General features: G+C 38.0%; 1 protein-coding gene across 1 annotated transcript; it reads left to right on the top strand.

Moving 5' to 3' along the window:
• The first annotated feature begins 2,151 nt into the window (after positions 1–2,151).
• On the top strand, positions 2,152–23,941 carry LOC106095798 (uncharacterized). The gene is made up of 4 exons (XM_013263166.2): positions 2,152–3,460; positions 6,727–7,204; positions 17,868–18,195; positions 21,888–23,941. Exons 1-4 carry the CDS (start codon positions 2,401–2,403, stop codon positions 23,121–23,123), a joined length of 3,102 nt encoding a protein of 1,033 aa, XP_013118620.2. The 5' UTR covers positions 2,152–2,400; the 3' UTR covers positions 23,124–23,941.
• The last annotated feature ends 1,321 nt before the right edge of the window (positions 23,942–25,262 follow it).

The raw sequence follows: 25,262 nt of genomic DNA on the forward strand, positions 1-25,262 counted from the left end.
GTATTGGTCTTGTCACGCTCCTGTAGAGCCAGTGGCCTTCAGGGATTCAGGCCCCATTTCGAGCCTACGGCCCGTCTACATAGTGCCCAACATCTGTGAGCCTTCTCAGTACCAGAGATGGTCCGTAAGACGATTTTTTATGTTTCCGACTGTCAAAAAGTTGTAAAAGTCGAAAACGTCGTATACTTGTATAAAACGTAGAAAAAGTCGCAAACGTCATAAACCTTAATAACTCAGTGCAAAAGTTTGATTTTTAACAAATATTATTGTCACTTATTTGTTGTATATAGAAGAGTTTATATTTATGTAAAAAAATTTCGCAATAAAAGAAATATTAAGTTTTTTTTTAATTTTTGCATTTACATTTTTCACACAATAAATTGGAAATATACGCAAATTTCAAGTCAATTTATAAAGTAACGTTTAAGGATTTTTTTGTGAAGCAAAAAATCAATAAATTATTAGTTTTCATCAATTATATTTAGAAATTGCAATTATTTTGTATCCTTTTGCAAAATTATTTGCTTCTCCCGTTTTAATTTGCTTTTTGAAAGCTGTTGTAAACGACATATGTTAAAAATGCATGACATCTGAGGAAGTGTCAAGTGAAATGGTACATGGAGTGTTAATTATGTTATTCAATAACAATACTTAAAAATAACATTACTTATTCAATAAAATACTTAACACGCCATCTTCCATTTCGCTTGACATTACCTCACATTAGCATACTTAACACGCCATCTACCATTTCACTTGACACTACCTCAGATGTCATTCATTTTATAACAATATTGGTAAAAATCGTGTAAACCTACGGTAGCTTTTTCTAATTCTTAACCGATTTTTTCCAATTTCAATATTGTTCATCTCCAGGAGGAAAAAATTACTTATGCCAAAATTTTTAGTTAATCAGATCAAAAATTCGACATATTTTCGTTCGAATTTTTTTTCTGTCAGAAACCTAGTTTTTTGGCTAGGTTTACGACGTTTTCGACGTATGTAATATACGTCGGAAATGTATGTCATATACGTCACTGTTTCTGACAGGCCATCTCTGCTCAGTACGCTCCTAAATGTGTCACTTTGAATTCAGTTTCCTATTAGTACCTCATTTCCTGTTTGTTTTGCTTTCGTCACCAGCCGTTCCGACGTGCGTGGCGGTGTCGAAGAGTCGAATGGCAGATAAAGTGATGCCAGGTATGATCAACCGTAAGTTAGTTAGTAATAAACTTTTTTATGGAAGTGTTGATACTTAGAAACTCCAGCTCCTTCATGATTGACGTCGGTTTTACATTATTGAAAGCACCTTCAATATCAAGAAATGCTACCATGGTATATTCCTTGACAGCGAGAGAACCCTCTATGTAGGCGACTAGGTCGTGAAGGGCTGTTTCAGCATTCTGAGGAAATTTTTGAAAAGAAATCGATGGGGGGTTACAATTTAAAAAACAAATTAACTTTTTTATGGAAATCTTTTTGCCTTCTGTATAGATTTTGTCAACATTTTACACAAAACTTATTTGCAAAAATTACCCACAAGTGGTTTTTATTTATAGTTGAAAAAAAAAACTTAACATACGACCTTGAGCAATGCTCATCTTCGCAACATAAAATTTTTGTTGATTGTTTAGTTTTTTAAGTGAGTTATTCAAATTATCCCCGTAAGATAAGATTAATTAGCAACAATTGGGATTTCGCAAAACAAAGGCCAACGAATGAACAATTAAAATAGAAGTTATTAAATAATTTATTTATTACACCAGCTGTTAAATGTGCATTTGTTATGGCAGTGATTACTAAGTACAAAAGCTTTGCTTGCTTAGGCGATGATTTCTTTTGCGAAATTCTAGTAATAAAGCTTATGTGTAAATAAACTTAGGAAAACATATTTATTAATAAAGAAAAAAAAAAAATAATACAACAGAAAGATAATTTATCGACATTACTGGCCAATGGGAACAAATGACTATTAGCTCTGAAGCCTCGAAGGAAACAAAACATAAACGTTCCACAACAAAAAAAAAATATACAAAAATGTGTGTTTTGCTATTTATTTATCGATAAGAGAGTTGTTTCTTTGTGTGTCATGTCCAAGGAACGAAGCCAAAGCACTTCCATAGAACCAATGCAAATAATCAAATTTCAGTTAGAGAACGTTGACGATCGCAGCACAACATGCTGAGCGGGAAAATATGTGATTGCCAATACAGTGCCTACGGTGGTGGACTACATTGGTATCGCTCCTTCGACAACGAATTTTCGCGTTAATGATAAAGAAATTAGTTCTAGTGTAAAGACTACCAGTTCGCAGGTCCTCAGTTAGCTTTTTATGTGATATATAGTAGTTAGGCGCCTTAAGCGCTTCGAAGAAAAAAACAAGTCCTTACAAAAATCAAAATGCAGAATATCAAATACAAACCCATAAAGGATATTGAAGAGGATGAGGATCTGCAAGATCTTTGTCCCACGCATCGCAATCGCGCTGGACATCATCCAAGTGCGGAGGTTGGAGAACCTTTTCACATACATTGGTCTATGAAACTATTATGTTTAGCATTTTTTTTCACCCATCTGGTATATGTGTCATACGAAAGTGGAGCTTATCGCTTATTGAGAGCAAATGGAAATAGTACAACATTTGTAAAACCCTATGATAATGACACTTATTCGGAATATAAGGAATCACATGGAATTTTACAGCAGCAACATCTGCATCAAGACATAACCACGTTGCGAAACTATGACATCGAGACATATACAGATGATCGTTATGACACAGAGACTTATCAGGATGTCAGTTATGAAGAAACGACCGTAGAAGGAAATCATCAAAGTCAACAAATCAATAATTCGTTAACTAATTTGTTAACAATTAAACCACCAAATGATGATCATTATAATTCATCAACTATAGAAAATATTTTAACAGACATAATATCAGTAGGCAACTCAACAGAAACTTCAACAAATCAGTCAACAACAACTTTATCAATGTCAAAAATGCAGCAACATCCGCATCAAGAAACCACTACGTTGGAAAGCTTTGACATGGAGACATATACTGATGATCATTATACCACAGAATCTGATGAAGATGTCAGTTATGAAGAAACGACGGTAGAAGGAAATCATCAAAGTCAACAAATCAATAATTCGTTAACTAATTTGTTAACAATTAAACCACCACATGATGATGATCATCATCATAATTCATCAACTACAGCAAATATTTTAACAGACATCGTCTCAGTAGGCAACTCAACAGAAACTTCAACAAATCTGCCGACAAAAACAACCGCTCTATCAAAGTCAAAAATGTCTTCTGCACCTACCTCAACAACTTTTGCTGCTATTATAGCCAATTCAACCACAAATTCATTGAATTATTTCACCCAAAAATTGCCTCAAGCTATAAATTTGACTACAATTAATCGTGATGAGTCAATCAATCGCCATGGTATGTAAGGAGGGCTACAATCTTATTTATAGTACTAAACTCCACAATTATAATCAATCTTGATAAACAAAAGAAAAAACACAACACAAAAAATTATATCATTGATTTTGAAAGTGGATTTTAATCTAAAAGTATACAACGTTGTTTATTAAAAAAAAAAACAATAGTATGAATGTTTAAAGTCTAAAGAAATAGTTGTCAAAATTAAATTTCAATAGAAAATTTTGTCAACATTTTGTCTTAAACAAATTTGTACACCATTTGTACATTAATTTCGTCTTTCGTTTGTAACTCATCGAAATACTGACCTGAGACCCAACAAAGTATATATATTCTTGGTCGTCTTGACATTTTAAGTCAATTTTGCAACGTCCTTCCGTCTGTCTGTCGAAAGCACGGTATCTTTCGAACGAGTATAGCTTAGGTTAGTTTAGACTCGCTTAGACGTTTTCATCCATTGTGAAAGAAGAAGCCCTCTAGTTCCTACCGTTTAATCATCCAGATCGATAAAAAACCCAACAACTTGCGAATGTTCACCCCGCTAAATCAGACAAGTTCCCAAAGAAATGAGAACCTAAAGTGGAACTCCTTCTGACTGCCAATGTGGGACACGCACACAGTCGCTAGAGGCATATCCACAGATTCCAGTTCCCCTAGAATGTGTAAGGTATTTCCTAGTCTCGCAAGCTCGTCCGCTTTACAATTCCCTGGGATATCTTTGTGGCCCGGGATCCAGAGCTGGTGAATATTGAATTTAGAACATTCTCCAGTGATTCAATGGTTGCATGGCTGTCTGAGAAGATATTTATGCCAGCTGCAATATTTTAGCCACTCGACCACTTCTTTAATTACAAGGATCACCGCTTGATACATCCTGCAGTGGTTGGGTAATCTTCTCGACATGATCAGTTCTAGTTTTTCAGAGTATACCCCAAAACCCACCTGGTTGTCTAGTTTGGAACCATTCCCAGCAAAAACTCTCATCACTAGAGATGGGTTTCTACCGGGTAAACCTGACCTTCTGATCTCATAAAGTCGGATTTAAGTTATATATAGCCGCTATATAGACCGATCTCCAGACTTAAAGTCTTGAGGCAATAAATTGGTAATTTTTCATCCGATTTCGATGAAATTTGGCACATTGAGTTCTGGTAGACCCTTATTTATTTCTGTGAAGTGCGGTTTAGATCGGACTATATTTGGATATAGCTGCCCTATAGACCGACCACCCGGTCTCCCGATATAGGGTATTGAGGCCATAAAATATCCATTTATTACCCGAATACGATGAAATTTGGTATCTTGTGTTCTGGTAGACCCCTAACCATTCCTGTCACATGTGGTATAGATTAGACAATATTTGGATATAGCTGTCATTATACCGATCTCCCGATATTGTGTAATGAACCTATAAAAGGAGCATTTTTCATCCTATTTCAATGAAATTTAGTTGTATTTTTTTTGTTGAATATCGTCCAGATCGGACCATATTTGGATATAGCTGCCATCTCCCGATATAGAGTATTGAGCCCATAAAAGGAGCATTTTTCATCCGATTTTGATGAAATTTGGCACCACCCGACTTTTTTCCTTCCTTACTGGCATATTGGCATATATTGGAGACCACCGTAGCACAGAGGTTAGCATGTCCGCCTATGACGCTGAACGCCTGGGTTCGAATACTGGCGAGACCATCAGAAAAATTTTCAGCAGTGGTTTTCCCCTCCTAATGCTGGCAACATTTGCGAGGTACTATGCCACATAAAACTTCTCTCCAAAGAGGTGTCGCACTGTGGCACGCCGTTCGGACTCGGCTATAAAAAGGAGACCCCTTATCATTGAGCTTAAACTTGAATCGGACTGCACTTATTGATATGTGAGAAGTTTGCCCTGTTCCTTTGTGGAATGCTCAAGGGCAAAATGTTTATTTTTTACTGGCACATTGTTTATGGTTATGTTCTAAAGTGGAGGAGACAGTAAACTTTGAGGCGTTCCTCTGCTGACCCATCTTTTTAGATCAACAAATCCGAAGCCTGCCGTAATCCATCTTTTAGTAAGTAAGTTATTAATAAACTTTTTTACGGTAGTGTTGATACCTAGAAACTCCAGCTCCTTTATAATTGACGTCGGTTTAACTTTATTGAAAGCACCTTCAATGTCAAGATATGCTACCATTGTACATTCCTTGACAGCGAGAGAACAGCTCTATATAGCCGACTAGGTCGTGAAGGGCTGTTTAAGTAGACTTGCCTTACTATATGCATGTTTTTGCCGATAGAGGCGATCTTCGGTGATCCTTGCTCCAAGATATGTTTCTATCACCCTCTGAAGAGTCTTTAGCATGAAGGATAACAGACTAACTCAAATGAAATGTGAGAGTAGAAAATGAATCTGACATCCAATTGTGGGGCCAAGTGTATACATATGTGGTCGCCCCACCAAATCGGACATATTTACCCACCATGCCAAAATTGGGCCAAATGGAAGAAATTTGGAAGTGTAGTAGGAATAATACTATTGTACTTATAAAACTACCGGGAATAAGCTGCTGCGTGTCCACTCCACCCCCAATATACCCCCCAAACCGGGGGCTCCTCGGTTTTTGGGCTCTGCAATATGCGGCCCAAAGAAAGTAGAGTACGAATTTTATATCCATATTGGGGCGAAATCACTGAGGACAGTTTCACCTTCCGAAACACCCGAGTTATTTACTGGCTATGACAATATAAGGCTCAAATAAAAGACATTAGAGAGTGAAAAAAGACGCAGAGGAGCCTTAAGGTACCACCTTCAGCATTCCATTGCCTATCTTATATGGCTCTAATATCGGACTTGTACTTCTTTAGCACATCTGTCCAATGCACTGACAGATGTGCTAGAGAAGTACATCTCCTACTCTACATAAGTTCGAACATTTTAAGTGCAGATTCGTAAATCATGGTCCTTAAAACGTTGGTAAAGTAGTGAACTGAAAGGAATCCGTTTATAAATTTCTTCCTCTACCGTAATATATGGTGCATTTTTTATGAATTAGGCAGCCAATCTCCATATTAAGGGAGCCTTTACATACTAGCTACAACCTAATGGTTATCAGTTGGCGTTACCAGGGGATATTTGATCTAAGTTCCAAAGTAGATAGCTATTGTTGTTTAAAATTTTTATCTTCGTAAATAAATAATAATTCAACCCAAAGAGTCTTATACCACTTTCAAAATCAACGAGTTACTTAATGAGCATTGTACTGAAAAAATCTCACGATTTTCAAGCATCAACAATGAACATCACATCAATTACCAAAGCTCCAACTTCCCCAACTAAGGCCAGAGTCAATACTAGCAGCCGCAGCGGCTTCAGCCCCAACAATAGCACCAGCAGCACTGTCATGCATGTGAGCACGCAAAGGCAGCATCCGACGACCCCTTCTTTCAAGAAGAAGAAACAGGGAACGCAACGTAAATTCTACATTAACACCTCCAGATGCCATATGCCTTACGTCAACCCCTTTACACCAGAGGCTCGGAAACTATTTAAGCCCTCGCATTCAACCGGGTGCACCAAGGACAAGGCCATTGTCAGCGTGCGTTATGATGATCTCAACAGGCAATACCTTTTGCACATTGACTATGCGGTGGCTATGACGTTGGTCAAAAAAGCTACCAAAGAAACAATTGTTGATGATTTGCGCTGTTGTTATCGTCAAATTGAACGAGCCGGAAGTGGCGGCTCCGCTGATAGTAAATTTCAGTAAGTTTTGAATAAAAATAGCAAAAAACATACAGCATCCATGTTATAAAGAGTATTTATATAATGGGGTGAATATTAGTAAAATTAAAAATTTTAAATGTTTTTTTTTTTTTATGGATACCAAAACGTTAAGAGTTTCTGAGGGATTGGCGTCATATTTAAAACCAAAAGCAAAGACATAGTGAATACCGCCATAATAACAGCTTGAAAAGTCGAAAGCTTTTCGTATCGTGGCTTAAGCAAAGGCTTATCAGCAGACTAAAATGTTACCAAATGCCAAGATAGCCAATAGGTAGAGATAGGTTTATACCGGGTAAATATCCAACCCAATAAATACCTTTTTTGGGTATCTATAATTTTGCACATATCTTGGGTACAAAAACATTTTTCAAAAATTTTTTGATGATTTCGTATTCTTTGTATGTCAATCTGACCTTCTGATCTCAAAACGTCGGATTTTAGTTATATATAGCCGCAATATAATAATTTTTCATCCGATTTTGATGAAATGTGGCACAGTGAGTTCTGTGGACCCCTATTCATTTCTGTGAAGTGCGGTTCAGATCGGGCTATATTTGGATATAGCTGCCCTTAGACCAACCACCCGATATGGGGTATTGAGGCCATAAAAGATCAATTTATTACCGGAATTCGATAAAATTTTGCACAGTGTGTTCTGGTAGACCCCTACTCATTCCTGTCACATGTGGTACCAAAACTTACTGTGCCAAATTTCATCGATATCGGATGAAAAATGATCAATTTATTGCCTCAAGACTTAATGTCTGGATATCGGTCTATATAGCGGCTATATATAAATAAAATCCGATTTTATGATATCAGAAGGTCAGGTTTACATACAAAGAATACGAAATCATTAAAAATTTTTTGAAAAATGTTTTTATTCCCAAGATATGTCCAAAATTATAAATACCCAGCTTTTGGATATAAATGGGTAAATACCTTTTGGGTATTTACCCATCGCCCATCTCTACCAATAGGAAGATTTTTCCTTCATCGTAGAACTTTAGCAGTGAAAACGAGCCAAAGAACCAATACTTTAAAATAAAGATGCTAGCTTAAAATTTAGATCGCTAATTGATTCTTATTGGGCAGTCATAGATGACTATCCAATTATTATTTTTTTAAAAACTCTCTTTTTGAACTTAGCATCCTAACTAAAAACAAGTAAAAGCATGCTAAGTTCGGCCGGGCCTAATCTTATATACTCTCCACCATGGATCAAATTTGTCGAGTTCTTTTCCCGGCATCTCTGTTGTGCTGTTTCAGGCTATAGACCGATTTAGACCATATTTGACATGTATGTTGAAGGTCATAGGAGAAGCCGTTGTACAAAATTTCAATCAAATCGGATAATAGTTGCGCCCTCTAGAAGCAAACTCAAAAAGTCAAAATCCCATATCGGTTTATATGACAGCTATATCAGGTTATGGACCGATTTGAACCATATTTCGCACAGTTGTTGAAAGTCATACCGAAACACGTCATGCCAAATCGGATAAGAATTGCGTCATGTAGAGGCTCAAAAAGTAAAAAAGGGAGATCGATTTATATGGAAGCTGTATCAGGCTATAGACCGATTTAGACCGCATTGACCACATTCGATACGTATGTTGAAGGTCATGGGAGAAACCGTTGTTCAAAATTTCAGCCAAATTGGATAGAACATAACACGTCATGACAAATTTCAGCCAAACCGGATGACAATTGCGCTCTCTGGAGGCTCAAGCAGTCAAGACCCCAGATCGGTTTATATGGCAGCTACATCAAGTTATGGACCGATTTCAGCCATACTTAACACAGTTGTTGGAAGTCATGACTCCAAGTCATGAGGAATTGCGGCCTCTAGGGGCTCAAGAAGTCAAGACCACAGATAGGTTTATATGACAGCTATATCAGGTTATGGACCAATTCGAATCATACTCGGCACAGTTGTTGGAAGTCATAATAAAACACCTCACGTAAAATTTCAGTCAAATCGGATATGAATTGCTACCTCTGGTGGCTCAAGAAGTCAAGATCCAAGATCGGTTTATATGGCATCTATATCAAAACATGGACCGATATGGCCCATTTACAATCCCAACCGACCTACACTAATAAGAAGTATTCATGCAAAGTTTTAAGCAGCTAGCTTTACTCCTTCGAAAGTTAGTATGCTTTCGACAGACAGACGGACGGACGGACGGACGGACGGACAGACGGACGGACATGGTTAGTTCGACTTAAAATGTCATGACGATCAAGAATATATACACTTTATGGGGTCTTAGACGCATATTTCGAGATGTTACAAACAGAATGACGAAATTAGTATACCCCCATCCTATGGTGAAGGGTATACAAAAAATAAGCATTTAAAGACGCTCCTATTTGTAAGTCTATTTTGTTGACTACGATTCACTGTTGTCTGTCCCAAGGTCTATTTCCTAACTTTCAACGATATTTTGATCTTCATTTAAAAATTTTCTTTTTAATAACAAAGCAGAAAGGAAAGAAAGGATTTATTGACCTACCATTTAAAATTAAAAAAAAAATTCTTGACATAAAGGATATATTTTCCCTAAAGGCAATGTTCGTTTAAAAAAGTTGGAAAATTGATCAAATTATGACAAAACTTTTTTCGGTGATAAGTAAAGTGATATGTGTATCCAAATGTCTCCAGTCTATTTATCATATTCAACATAGAAGACGTATTAAAAGAGCAGCTTATTGAATGAATAAGACTGTGACCTGTATTGGCAATTGGTTCATTGGTAATCCTCTACGCGCCATTTGCCTAAATATTGAATCATTGTTTGCGAAACAGGACTAGATTAGTAACATAAATAGAATTTTGTTGCAAGGCCTATCACAAGCTGGTTGAACAAGAATTTTGACAAATTATCTGTCTAAAGCAGTAGGTTGGCCAAAAGAATAAGCAAGACGATTAGTTGATCAGCTTAAGAATATATCCTGTAAGCATTTAAGCAAATGTTGTCGTCTTTTTCCGGCAACAAAGTGTGCAAAGACTGTCGCTTCTTCTTTAGGCACTTCCTTAAAACCATGTGAATAAATTGAAATTTCAAAATTCCCTAGTTCTGTAACAGTATGAACATCATTGAGTGAACTTCCTGTACATTCGTAAACTGATCAACTAAGCGTCTTGCTCTTTCTTTCATTAACCACCACGATACCTAGCACAAATAATTCATTTAAATTTGCTCAATCGGCTTATGATTAGACCTGCAAATGAAGTAATGTTTGTGTTTCTAATCTAGTCCTGTTTAGCAAACAATGATACAATATTTAGGCCGAGGGCGCACTTCTGAGACTCAGGTTGGCTTAAGAGCAATAAAATGGTCGTCTCATTTCATAACCACACAATACAGCCTTAATCACTATGGTGACATTCTTTCATTGTTGCGATGAACAATGAACAATAGTTGCGATTACGGATAAACAATTTGTGTTTTCTTGGTGACTGAGTATGAAATTATTGATCGGATGTATCGCAGACCTGTTCTAGATGTGAGCAATAAGTTAAGAGGGTATCCATGTTAGACTGACAAATTAAGGACGATTTAACCCCAAAATGATTTGGTTTTTTCTCGATGGTTGAAATGGGAGATTGGTGAAATGATTGGTAAGACGATTAACAATCTTTGTGGAAAATTCTAATTATTTTCGATTGTAGTCTTATTTAATCTATACCGAAGTACGTTGAAAATCCTCATATCAAGACGAAGAGGCGCTAATCCGAAAGGTTCTCAAAGAAATGAGAACCTAAAGTGGAACTCCTTCTGACTGCCAGTGCGGGACACATACACAGAAGGTGTTTTATAGTCTTTTCTTCTTTTATAGTCTATAATCTTTTCTTCTTTGATGTTCTGCAAATGTCGTTGCTGTCAGTATGTTTTCCGATTAGACCGTGACCTGTCATGAAGGCGGTCTATAGTCTCTTCCTCTTCGATGTCCTCATAGGTTCTACAAAAGTCGTTGCTGGCAACCTTCAGTCTGTCAGCATGTTTTCCGATTAGACAGTGACCTGTCATAACGGACACGATGACTGAGACGTCTGTTCTAGCCAATGAAAGCAAAGCAGTAGACCTCTTTAAGTCTAGATAAGGCACATAGTTTTGCAATGTTCACAGCCCCCTCTTTGGGACCATTTATCATTCGTGGTCCTTTGGGCCTGGTTCTGAAAACTTAGCTTACACGTCGCTAGAGGCATACCCACAGATTCCAGTATCCCTGGGATGTGTAGGATAGTTCCTATTCTCGCAAGCTCGTCCGCTTTACAATTCCCTGGGTTATCTCTGTGGCCCGGCGCCCAGAATAGGTGAATTTTGAACTGTTCAGCCATATCGTTGAGAGATCTGCGACAGTCGAGGGCGATTTTTTTTCAGGAATAAGTTCTTCAAGGATTTAATGGCTGCATGGCTGCCTAAGAAGATATTTATGCCAATCGTGGTAATGACATTATGGAAATGGCTAAGATATTCCACCACTTCCTTAATTGCAAGGATCTCCGCTTGATACGAACTGCAGATGTCGGGTAACCTTTCCATATGACCAGTTCCAGATCTTTAGAGTCCACCCCAAAGCCCACCTGGTCGTTTAGTTTGCAACCATCCCTATAGAAATCAGTGTACCATCTGTTACCAGAGATATCGTAGATTCAATCTGTTATATCAGGAAGTGGTAAAGTACTTTTTATCAAAAAGCGACTCAGGTATGGTGTAATCCACACTGCCTGGAACATCGGATATTGTATCAAGGATAACACAATGTCCGTAGCCGCCACATGACCAAAGAGAAAGCTCCCTTAGCCTCATGGCAGTGGTCGCTGCAATTTGGATAGCCACAATGTCCAGAGGCATAAAATGTAGCATTAAATTCAGTGCATCAGATGGTCTCGTCCTCAGTGCGGCTGTGATGCACAAATAAGCCATCCTTTGGATGCGGTTAAGTATTAAGCAGTTGGTGGACTTTTGAAGCGCCTTCCACCTGACCACAACACTATATAGCATTTTAGGTCTGACAACTGCAGTATATACCCAATGCATAACAGGCGGTCTAAGCCCCCAACTTTTGCCAATGGCTCTCTTGCAGGTGTAAAGGGCAAGAATTGCTTTTTTTGCCTTTCCAAAACGTTTGCTTTGAAGATCAATTTCCTGTCCAGCAAAACACCCAGGTATTTTGCGCTTTCTGTAAATGGAACATTCTATCCACCCAAGGATACAGGTTCCACTATAGGCAACTAGTATCTCCTGCTGAAAAGACTACTTCTGTCTTGCACGGATTTCTAACTAGACCACTTTTGGTAGCCCCATCTGGCCTATCGTATAGAGTGCCAGCTTAGAACTCCTATAATGGTGTACAATGTACCATGGTGGTATACACATCGTTCGAGACGGGTATCGTGAGGTGTTTTATTTGACGTCCTAGTACGTGTGTTAAATTTAATTAAAGTCGGTCCAGAGGTAGATATAGCGCCTATATATATCTCTCATCCGTTATGGCTCTTTAAGGCTGTAATGGCCACAATTTGGATAATGCCGTAAGAAGATCTTACAAATTTCTATTCAATATTTCAATAGGTACGATAAATTAAAGTCTGACTAGATTTGAACATAGGTTCCATAAATAACAGTACGTGAACTCGTTGGTGTAGGGTATTATATAGTCAGCTCCGCCCGACTTTTGCCTTGCCTTACTGGTTATTTAGAGTGCGTTCTGATTGTTGTTCGGACCAAAAGCCAAATTCAGTACTAGGCTTTACATGAAAATTTGACTTTCCATGGTTAAAAAGTCAACTAATCTCGTCAATATTTCTCGATTTCGATAAAACTTTTCAAAAAATTGATTTTTTAAATCAAAACTAGAACATTTTTCCATAGTCGAAAAAGTCAGGTTGTTGAATGTTGGGGTATCATGGCGTATATGACAAAGTTCGTGGAAAAAATGTACTCAAAAAGCGACTCACCTTTGTTGTTTGTACCCATATAGGGAGGTTCCGTACCAACTGAGCAAGGTCCGGACCATATTTGTCGGAGGGTTACCCTCATTATACACTAGGTATATATAGTCCAGGACTAGTAATGCCATGCTTGGCCCCCACAGGCCCACTACCGTTGAATACTCATTGCTGTAACGAGAAATAAGTTAGGCTTTTTCTACTGGATACGATTCAGCTTCTAATCTTACCTTCAGTTAGAAGAGAGATGAGTTTCAAATTGCGATCACTACTTTTGTTATCTCGTAACCGCTGTCCATCAATGCCTTCCCTTCCCATATTTCTGAGCAGTTCATCCGTAGTGACCCCTTTATTATATAAATCTACAAGTAAAAGTTAGAACATCTTATTATATAAAAATGAAATTGTTGGGTTTTGTTTGTTTGTTTGTCTGTTTAGTATAGACTCAAAAACGGCTGAACCGATTCTAATGAAATTTTCCAAGATAGTAGAGTTTGAGCCCCAGTGAAAATATGGTATGAACCCTCCTCCTTAACCCAATTTTCCAAAACACCAGCTCTCGGAGATGGGTGCACTGATTTAAGCGAATTTTGTATGCCACCTTATGGTACCTAAAAACACGAAATTGGTATACAATTTTGGAGTCAAATAACCTGGGGGGACGCCCCATCTCAAAACCCACCCGAACGGACATGTTTACCGATTGGAACAATATGGGTATCAAATGAAAGGTATTAAAGAGCAGAGTACGAATACAATTACAAATTTCGGGGGGTCCTTCACCACCTAAAAATTCCCCAACAGGACATTTATTTAAAAGTAGAGTACAAATTTAACATAAAGCATTATTCCTTGGTATCTGAGGGGTCCCCACCCCCTAAAACCAACTAGCAGGGCATATATACCAATTGGGACAATATGGGTATCAAATGAAAGGTATTTGAAAGTTGAGTACACATTTGTTATAAGAGTTTGGTTCAAGGTGTTCCTAACCTTTAAATGGGTATCAAATGAAAGTTCTTTGGGTATCAAATGAAAGTTCTTTGACTACGAATCAGGTATACACATTTGGCAGAGTCTTCGACCGGCCCACCCACTAAATGCCCTTCAATAGGATGTGTAGTTCGATTGGGATTATATGGGAATTAAAAGAAAGGTCTATGACATTAGAGTTTGAATCTAATATTGATATAAGGATCCAAGTATCTGCGTCACGTCCTGCCATTCAGCAGGCGGACTGACCCTCTCCTCCCATTATTAACAACATCAAACTGTCATGTTGGACGACTGAGAACATATTTTACACAAATTAAGGGACGTGTCAGAGGGTAATCTCCTCCCCCCGTCCTATGCAAAACCAAAGCAATGAAACATAATTTATGAAGGACGATCAGGATAGGAAGAACAACAATAAAAGGTCTTTGGTATTAGAGTACACTTTTTGCCCCTAAATTGGGATAGATACAGGAAGGACCTGCGGATATTAAAAAAGGTGCTATTCCAAGTGGTAGCTTGGAAATATGATTTTGAAAGTAGATAACCAATACAAAAACAAGTAAAAGCGTGCTAAGTTCGGCCGGGCCGAATCTTATATACCCTCCACCATGAATCGCAAATGTCAAGTTCTTTGAATGACTTTTTCAAATAGAAAAAAAGACCACCTCCAAAATTTCAGGCAAATCGAATAATAATTGCACCCTCCAGAGTCTCAAAAAGTTTCGGAGATCGGTTGATATGGCAGCTATATAAGGTTAAATACCGTTTTAAAGAATACTTGGAACAGTTGTTGGGAGTCAAACCAAAACGACATATGCAAAATTTCAACCGTATTGGATAAGAATTACGCCCTCTAGAAGCCTAAGAAGTCTAATCGGGAGATCGATTTACATGGCTTATATAGCTATCAGGATATGGACTGATTTAGACCATTCTTGACGCAGTTGTTGGAAGTTAAAATAAAACACTTCAATTTGGCTAAATCGGATAAGAATTGCGCCCTCTAAAAGCTCAAGAAGTCAAGACCCAAGATCGGTTTATATGGCTGATATATCAGGTTATGAACCGAATTAAACCATACCATGGCACAGAAGTCATAACGAAGCACGTCATGCAAAATTTCAGCCAAATCAAATAGGAATTGCGCCCTCTAGAGGCTCAAGAAGCCTAATCAGGAAATTGGTTTATATGGCAGCTATATCAGGTTATGGGCTGATTTAGACCATACTTGGCACAATTGTTGGGAGCCATACTAGAACACTTTATGCTAAATTTCAGCCAAATCGGCTAAATATTTCACCCTCTAGAAGTTTAAGAAGTCAAGACCCAAGATCGGTTTATATGGCAGCTACATCAAAACATGGACCGATTTGTCCCATTTACAATTCCAACCGACATACGCTAATAAAAAGTAATTATGGGAAATTTCAAGCACCTAGCTTTACTCCTTCGAAAGTTAGCGTGCTTTCGATAGACGGACGGACATGGCTACATCGATTTAAAATGTCATGACGATCAAGAATATATATACTTTAGGGGGTCTTAGACGCATATTTTGAGTTGTTATAAATGGAATGACGAAAGTATACCCCTATCCTATGGGGAAGGGTTTAAAAAAAAATAATTAGTTTGGATCTGAACGAGACCAGCAGCTATGAATGTCTTCATCACTAGCTTGAAAATGCTTAAAAAAATCAATTTTCAAAAAGCCAATTTTTAGTGTAGCCTAGCGCACCGGGTCTATTATATAAAAATGATGATGAAAGTGATGCGCTTTGTTTGTTTCTTTGTTCGGAATAGACTCAAAAACGACTGAACCGATTTTTATGAAATTTTCAAGGATGGTGTAGTTTGACCCGGACCTTTCTCCTTACTCTAGTTGCAAAAACACCAGATCTTACAAATTGGGACAATACCCAAATAAAAGGTATTTAAAAGTAGAGTAAGAACTTGATACCACCTGATACCACCACCTTTCGTTCCGGGGGACCCGTCCAACCCCCAAAAACCGCCCAAATATGACATATGAAAGGTAATTGGGAGTAAAATACGAAACCTATATAAAAATTTAAGGCTAAGTGTCAGGGGTACTGCCCCAACCCATAAAATCGCCCCAAACGAACATGTAGGCCGATCGGAACAATATGGGATTCAAACGAAAGGTTGCCCAAAAAGTAATTGCGGATTTTTGAAAAGAAAGTAAATGCATTTTTAATAAAACTTAGAATGAACTTTAATCAAATATACTTTTTTTACACTTTTTTTCTAAAGCAAGCTAAAAGTAACAGCTGATAACTGACAGAAGAAAGAATGCAATTACAGAGTCACAAGCTGTGAAAAAATTTGTCAACGCCGACTATATGAAAAATCCGCAATTACTTTTTGGGCAACCCAATAGAATACAAAACTTAACAGAATACAAAACTTGACATATATATAGTTTATGGGGTCTCAAATCGATATTTCGAGGTGTTGCAAAGGGAATGACTAGATTAGTGTACACCCATCCTTTAGTGGTGGTTATTAAAACACTATGACTTACAGGCCTGTTTGATTAGGTAAAGCCGACCTAGAAAGCCAATCGCTTTGTTGTTCAAAGGGTTTTTTAGTCTCTTTTCACAAAAGCACCAATACAACTCTTAAACAAATTGAGCTTAAAAAAGTTTTAAAAGTTCTTAAATTCATTTTCGTGATTTTTCAAACATACTCCAGCTCGAGTTTCAATGCTTTCTATTCAAAGAATAACATAGCAAAGAACTTGTAAAAGTTAGGCAAGCGTGTGCTGTTTTCAAAACACTTGGACTGGCATGGTGGATCGCGATTTCTGATATGCCATGTATCTGCATCTTTGCCTTTGTCAAATTGGTTAAGGTGCTCTACATACCCAACGACTATTGAGTAGGGTGTAGAGCACGCTTTTGTTTTGAAACAGGGCTCAATAAATCATTTAACTGTCCTTAGCGCAGCAAGAGAGAAGAAAGCCTTACCTTCCATTATTCCCATACAAACATATCATCAATGCTAAGAACAATAAACACATCAACATCGCCAAACTCTTTTTGTTGTGCACTTGAACATTCATTGAATTTCACTGCTTTTTATACTCAACACCATTGGATGAGTGTATACTAATCTAGTCATTGCCTTTGTAACACCTCGAAACATTGATCTAGGACCCCATAAAGTATATATATTCTGGATCGTCTCGATATTCTGAGTCGATTTAGCCGTCCGTCCGTCTGTCGAAATCACGATAGCGGTCCAAATTTTGCGGCTAAAATTTTGCACAGATACTTTCTATTGATGTAGGTCGTTGGGGATTGCAAATGGGCCATATCGGTTCAGATTTGAAAATAGCCCCCATATAAAACGATCCCCCGATTTGACTTTTTGAGCCCCCATGATATCCCGATATGACTTTTTGAGACCAAAACCGTTCAAATACAAACTCAGTTAATAAGGGCAACTTTTTAGCGGAATCCATGGTGATGGGTACCCAAGATTCGGCCCGGCCGAACTTAACACGCTTTTCTAGTTGTGCTTAGCACAGCGACGGGTCGATTTGCTTGGTGTGTCTGTTTGCGCTTCGTTTATTAATTTTTATGGTATTTTATGAAAAATTATTTTCTACCAAAACCATACATACATATATTAAGAATGAAAAGTTATTTTTTATATTTTTTGCAGTTTACTGTCTTGTACAAATTTTCATCAAGATTTTGTGGTTCCCACTCACATAAAGGGTGTTATTGTGGATTGTACATCGAAATCGATGAAAAACGCGGTCATTCAACAGGATGCCTTTACATTTATACAAGTGAAAGGAGCCAGCGATAAGAATAATACGAAAGGACCTCCATCCAATGTCACAGAAGAGAAAAACGATGGACGAAAATTGGGCATACTTTTGATTGGAATTGATTCATTGTCTCGCATTAACTTTCGTAGGACTATGCCTGAAACTGCAAAGTATTTGGATCAAAAAGGATGGTATGAATTGAGAGGATACAATAAGGTTTGTACCGAATTCTACTCTACATACAGTATGTTAATGGATGTTTTAGAACTAGAATCTAAAAGTGGGAGTAACCAATTGGAAACATCTTTTGTTCTTAGCGTCTGGGAGTTTAACGGTTGAAAAAATTTAATTTAAGTCCAAATTCAATTTCATTAACGTTTGGTTTATGTAAAATTTCATCAAAGTTAAATAAACGTCTTTTGGAGAAGAGTACGAAGTTAGATCCAAATTTTGGCAATTTCTCTTCAGTTATCAACAAAAAATCCGTTATTTCTTGTTAAGTTCATTCTCTTGGTCTAATTAAATTCCCTCGACTTTCTATCTCTTTGTGAGAAACAATAACGTTAATAAATATCAAAAGTATATTAAAGAAAATTTCATTAAAAAGCACCATAAATTTAACTTTTGGCTTTTAACATGTGTGTGAAAGTTTTATCACATATTCAAGTGCAATATTTCTTAAAAAATTTAATTTTGCATTAGATAACATTTCTTTATCGATATAATTAAAAACTCACATTTAATTCTCTATAAACTTGGCCAGATATCATAATTGCTTAATGATATCTTTACCGTCGTTGATCGACTTTTAAATGTGTATGTGAAGCCTTCTTTGTGCAAAATTTCAATTAAAGCCATCATATCATCATATCGTGTGTAACTTTATCTAATTAAAATATTCCCCATGGGCTAGAGCTTAAAAAGTGAAGTAGATTTTATCAACTTTCTGATATGATGGCACTATAAAGGCAACGGTATCATAAAAAGCATGAACTAATAAAACCATCCATCGGTTGGCAATAAATTTGTCACTGTTGCTATTAGAGATCGATGATTGATTGTTTTTATGAATGTACCTCACACATATGAAATAATAGGGTACCTCTTATCACTGTGCAAAGGGAGAGTAAAATTTAAGGATATTTTGTATGGAAAAATCTATTAAAGCAATAACATGGCAAAATTCATTTGTTCTGGTTGCCAGGCCCAGAGAACTGTAACGCATATGAGCTGGGACAAGCTTACTCATTCCAAGGGGAACTCGCATGCCTCCCGCGACATGTTAGCCGAATCTTTGAAATAAGGTCCAAAGGGTGCCTAATGACAAATGGGCAAAAATTCGGGACTGAGAATATTTCATGATCATGTGGTCCAACTTAAACTTGAATAGATCTATGGCTTTGGTATGGGTAGCGTTAGTAACTTTGGGAAAGGGTAGTTTTAGTATATTTTTCTTTGGGAAAGGGTAGTTTTAGTACCCTTTGCTTTGGGAAAGGGTAGTTTTAGTACACTTTTCTTTGGGAAAAGGTAGTTTTAGTAAACTTTACTTTGGGGAAGGGTAGTTTTAGTACCCTGTGCTGTGGGAAAGGGAAGTCTAAGACTTTTCTTTAGGAAAGGGTAGTTTTAGTAACCTTTGCTTTGGGAAAGGGTAGTTTTAGTACCCTTTGCTTTCGGAAAGGGTAGTTTTAGCACACTTTTCTTTGTGAAAATATAGTTTTAGTACCCTTTTCTTTGGGAAAGGGTAGTGTTAGTACACTTTTCTTTGGGAAAGGGTAATTTTAGTACCCTTAGCTTCGGGAAAGGCTACTTTTAGTAACCTTTGTTTTGGGAAATGGTAGTTTTAGTACCCTATTCTTATGAAAAATAGTAGTTTTAGTACTCTTGCTTTAGGAAAGGGTAGTTTTAGCACTCTTTGCTTTGGGAAAGGGTAGTTTTAGTACCCTTTGATTTGGGAAAGGGTAGTTTTAGCACCCGTTACTTTAGGAAAGGGTAGTTTTAGTACCCTTTGATTTGGGAAAGTGCTTTGGGAAAGGGTAGTTTTAGTATCCTTTGCTTTGGGAAAGTGTAGTTTTAGTACCCTTTGCTTTGAGAAAGGGTAGTTTTAGTACCCTTTGCTTTGGGAAAGGGTAGTTTTAGCACCCGTTACTTTAGGAAAGGGTAGTTTTAGTACCCTTTGCTTTGGGAAAGTGCTTTGGGAAAGGGTAGTTTTAGTATCCTTTGCTTTGGGAAAGTGTAGTTTTAGTACCCTTTGCTTTGGGAAAGTGTAGTTTTAGTAACTTTTGCTTTGGGAAAGGGTAGTTTTGGTACCCTTTGCTTTGGGAAAGGGTAGTTTTTGTACTCTTGCTTTAGGAAAGGGTAGTTTTAGCACTCTTTGCTTTGGGAAAGGGTAGTTTTAGTACCCTTTGCTTTGGAAAAGGGTAGTTTTAGTACTCTTGCTTCAGGAAAGGGTAGTTTTCGTACCCTTTACTTTGGGAAAGGGTAGTTTTAATACCCTTTGCTTTGGGAAAGGGTAGTTTAAGTATCCTTTGCTTTGGGAAAGGGTAGTTTTAGTATCCTTTGCTTTGGGAAAGGGTAGTTTTGGGAAAGGTTATTTTTAGTACCTTTTCTTTGGGAAATAGTAGTTTTAGTACCCTTTGCTTTGGGAAAGGTTATTTTTAGTACCCTTTCCTTCGAAAAGGGTAGTTTTAGTACCCTTTCCTTTGGGAAAGGGTAGTTTTAGTACCCTTTCCTTTGGGAAAGGGTAGTTTTGGGAAAGGTTATTTTTAGTACCCTTTCTTTGGGAAATAGTAGTTTTAGTACCCTTTTCTTTGGAAAAGGGTAGTTTTAGTACCCTTTTCTTTGGGAAAGGTAGTTTTAGTACCCTTTTCTGTCCGTCTGTCCTTCTGTCTGTTGAAAGCACGCCACAGTCTTTAAAAATAGAGATATTAAGTTAAAACTTTTCACAGAACCTTTTTTTGTCCATAAGCAGGTTATATTCGAAGATGAGCTATATTGCACTATATCTTGATATAGCCCCCATATAGGTTTTGGGTCCATAAAAGGTGCATTTATTGTTCGATTTTGCCAAAATTTGGAACAAAGAGTTGTGTTATACCCTTCGACATTTTTCTTCAATTTGGCTCAGATAGGTCAAGATTTGGATATAGCTGCCATATAGACCGATCTCTCGGTTTAAGGGTTTGGACCATAAAAGGCGCATTTATTGTCCGATGTCGCCGTAATTTGGGACAGTGAGTTAAGTAAGACCCATATAAATCTTTCTGCAATACGGCCCAGATCAGTCCAGATTTGGATATAGCTGCCATATAGACCGATCTCTCGATTTAAGGTCTTGAGCCCTTAAAAGGCGCATTTATTGTGCGATTTCGCTGAAATTTCGGGCAGTGTGTTGTGTTAGGCCAGTCGACATCCTTCTTCAATTTGGCCCAGATCGGTTCAGATTTGGACCGATCTCTCAATTTAAAGTTTTGGCTCCATACAAGGCACATTTATAATCTGATTTCGCTCAAATTTGACACAGTGACTCATGTTAGGCTTTTCGTCATCCGTGTCGTATATGATTCAGATCGGTTTATATTTGGATATGGCTACCAAAAAGACCAATATTTTGTTCCACAAAATTGAACAATGACTTTTATTTATTAGACCACTCAATATCCCCGTCGAATTTGGTCTAAATTGGAACATATTTCGATATAGCTGCGGATTATTACGAAAGGTGGTTTACGTACATACCCGAAAGTTCGGCCCGGCCGAACTTAACGCCTTTTTACTTGTTTTTGTACCGAAATAAAATTTTTTTCAAAAAAAATCTATTTGTCCCTTTTACTCTATTTTCCTTTTTTATTTGTCCCGTATAACGCTTTAATTTGTAGTTGTTTTGTTTTTATCTCTTTTTCGAAATCAAGGTTGGCGATAATACCTTTCCCAATTTAATGCCTCTTCTGACTGGCTATGGACTGAATAGGTCTATGCATGACTGCAATCCTAAAATACCTGGTGGTTTAGATAAATGCACTTTCATATGGAATAGATTGAAAAAACATGGTTTTGTAACTGCCTATGCCGAAGACACTCCCACCATATCAACTTTCAATTACTTGAAGAAAGGCTTTCTCAAACAGCCCACCGATCATTATTATCATCCCATAGCATTGGCCATCGAAAAAAGCATGAAATTGAAAAAAAAGGCTGCGCTCAACTATTGCGTGGGTCGCCATCAATCGGGCGAGTATGTCTATGACTTTGGAGTGGAGTTTGCCAAACGCTATCAGAATCAATCCAATTTTGCCCTGCTATGGACAAACTCCTTTAGTCACAATGCCTTTGATACGGCAGCCACAATGGATAACAGAATGGTGGCTTATTTAAAGGAACTGGAGTCGCATGGTATATTGGAAACCTCGGTGGTTTTATTTTTCAGCGATCATGGCCGCAGATGGGGTTCTTTGCTTAAGCTTCCGGAGGGTTTTTTAGAAGAACGACTACCCATGTTTTTCATATCTCTGCCCAAGTGGATAAAACATGAATATCCGGCCTTGGTGAGGAATCTGGAAGTCAATCAGGGACGTTTAATAACACCCTTTGATATACATGTGACACTGTTGGATCTGGCGCGTTTGGTAGATCACACAGTGAATACCACAACAGATAATGATTGTGCTCAAGCCCAATCGATTTTAGAGGTCATACCAGAAGGACGTACATGTGATGATGCTTGCATACCGGAGAGTTGGTGCACCTGCATACCCTACATCACGCAGTCAACGAAATCCGATATTGTAAAGAAGGTAGCCCATTTGATACTGGATGAAATGAATAATTATTTGGCGGCCAAAAACATAACTGCCTTGTGTAGCAAACTATCTTTGAGCCGAATATCAAGCGCCCAACTGCGCGATGTGGATGTGCCAGCCCATATACCGCCCAATATAGCCACCTATAAGATAGAATTTTCCACAGATCCCAAGACAAAACCGCTCACAGAATTTAGTGCCACAGTCGATTATGATACAAAACTAAAGAAGCTCATAGTGAATGTGGAGGATATAAGCCGGCAGTCTTTATATGAGAAGACTGCCCAATGTGTAGAGGATAAGCAGCAGAAAAAGTATTGCATTTGTAAGAATGCTCTTAAGCATTGATGGGCGTACTCACACATTTGCACATTTTATACAAGCCCATGGGCGGCCTATGTTCTTTTTGGGGACGTATACTATAATGTGCAATAGAGAGAGTGTGTGAGCGTGTGTGTGTTAGCCCGTCGCTTTTCTAAAGTCGTTGCTGGCAACAAAACCACAAGCTGCTGTAATGGGTGTGATGGTCGGAGCATTGTTTATCTCTTGATGGCGGCATAGATGAAATCTTTAGCCACAGCCGCTCGTTGGTCATTGCCATATGCCACCCTAATTAGGGGATGTGATAATTGTCAGGCCCATTACCATGGCACATTGGCGAGCTTCAATTCAAATTGCCCTCTATCGGAAGTAAAAATCTGTCAACCAAATTCCAATATCAATCGAGTCTCACAAAACCGGAACAATTTCACTACTTAATTGCCTTTGAAGGTATGAATCGTGGCATAGAATTCTAATTGCGGTAGTTAAGACACCACCATTATCATCATCAACATCAATGTAACCACCTTTGAATCCTCTGACGACATCCTCCAATGGCAGACGATTTTGCTTGGGTCTATGAGGAAAAACGATGTCACCCCGAGTACCTGAGCTAATGTAGCGTGTGTTATCCTTTCGAGGATAACAAAAGTGCATGCTTATCTTTAGACCTACAAAGAGGAGTTACTTTTGTATTTATATTGTAAATATTTATAAATAACATATTGTTTGTTATACTTTATCCCTCCTATTCACGAGGAAAAACGAGAAATGCTTATGAATTGCCTACAGGGAATAAATGTATTAGGAAATTTAATTTTAAATAAATGAAAATATTTCCAAAAGATTTATTATTCAATTGGGCGAATGGAAATTAATGAAGGATAAGTAAGTACATCAAGAAAATAAGTCTAAAGATTAGAAGTTTGGGTAATGTTGAGCTGGAGGTCGGTGAGTTGGGGATGTTGGAAACCAAGCAACGGTTCTGATTGGTTTTAACTTGGCCAACTCCAGGTTTATCTTGGTCTTCCTTTATCTCAAACCACCCCGCGGTGCGAACTGGGTAGATATTTTTAACTTCTTATCAAGGTATAGAGCTAAAATGGGACATGAGTTTACCCGTACCACGGTAAACAAGCAAAAGCGTTCTAAGTTCGGCTGATTCAAATCTTAGGTACTCACCGCCATGGATTCCGCTAAAAATTTTTTGGTCTCAAGAAGTCATATCGGGATATCGCTACTTAGATGGGCCTATATCGCCATATTGACCAATTCGGATAAAACTTGGCATAAGATAGGGTTTATGGCCAAATTTCAGGTGAACATTTAGGTTTCTACGGGCTGAAGAATTCAAATCCGGAGATCGGTTTATATGGGGGCTATATCTGCTTATATACCGATTCGGATCATACTTGGTATAGATGTTGAAAGTCATAACTCAGGTTCTTACCTTACCTGAGTTATGACGAATTGGTCAATATGGCGATATAGGCCCCCTAAGTAGCGATATCCCGATATGACTTCTTGAGATCTTGAGGTTGAAAAGAGGGTGCAGATATTAATCCGCCCCATGCCACTATGGACATACACCCAAGCCAGTAATCGGCTTGTTGGGAGCTCTAAAAAATTTGAAGTTAGAAATTCCGTGCTACTTACAAAATCCTTAATTGTTTTCCAAACCACTCCCCTAAGTTGGTTCATGTCTAGTATGTATGTATGTATGTAGTATGTCCCCACCTAAGTGGCGGTATCCGTTAGACGCGAAAGCCGGGCAATGACAAAGGAAAAGCTCCAACGTCCCATCATCTTCCCCACATGCCCTACACATGCTATAACTTGCAGCACCGATTTTACATAATTGAGCTCGTAGTCCTATGTGCCCCGTCATGATACCAATAGCTTTACAGACCTCCTTCTTACTGCCTTTCAGTTATAGCTTTGTCTTATCATGATCTGGATCATCACATAGGATTTTCGCCGACCTACCGACTGTCGCCCAAGCCCTTAACTCGGACTTCGTCGACCCGAAAGGCTTTGGTTTAATCAAGTTAATTGATGGCAGTCCTCTGGCCTTCGCCGCCAAATTGTCTGACCTCCTTTTTACTTCATTTCAGTTATAGCTTCGTCTTATCACGATCTGGATCATCCCATAGGATTTTCACCGTC

This window comes from Stomoxys calcitrans, chromosome 2, assembly GCF_963082655.1.
Source record: "Stomoxys calcitrans chromosome 2, idStoCalc2.1, whole genome shotgun sequence".
In the NCBI taxonomy this organism is placed as follows: Eukaryota; Metazoa; Arthropoda; class Insecta; order Diptera; family Muscidae; genus Stomoxys; species Stomoxys calcitrans.

Coding starts and splice junctions, on each gene's coding strand:
- LOC106095798 (XM_013263166.2), top strand. CDS start 2,401: ATGCAGAATATCAAATACAAACCCATAAAGGATATTGAAGAGGATGAG. Junction 3,461..6,726: donor TGAGTCAATCAATCGCCATG/GTATGTAAGGAG, acceptor ACGATTTTCAAG/CATCAACAATGAACATCACA. Junction 7,205..17,867: donor TCCGCTGATAGTAAATTTCA/GTAAGTTTTGAA, acceptor TATTTTTTGCAG/TTTACTGTCTTGTACAAATT.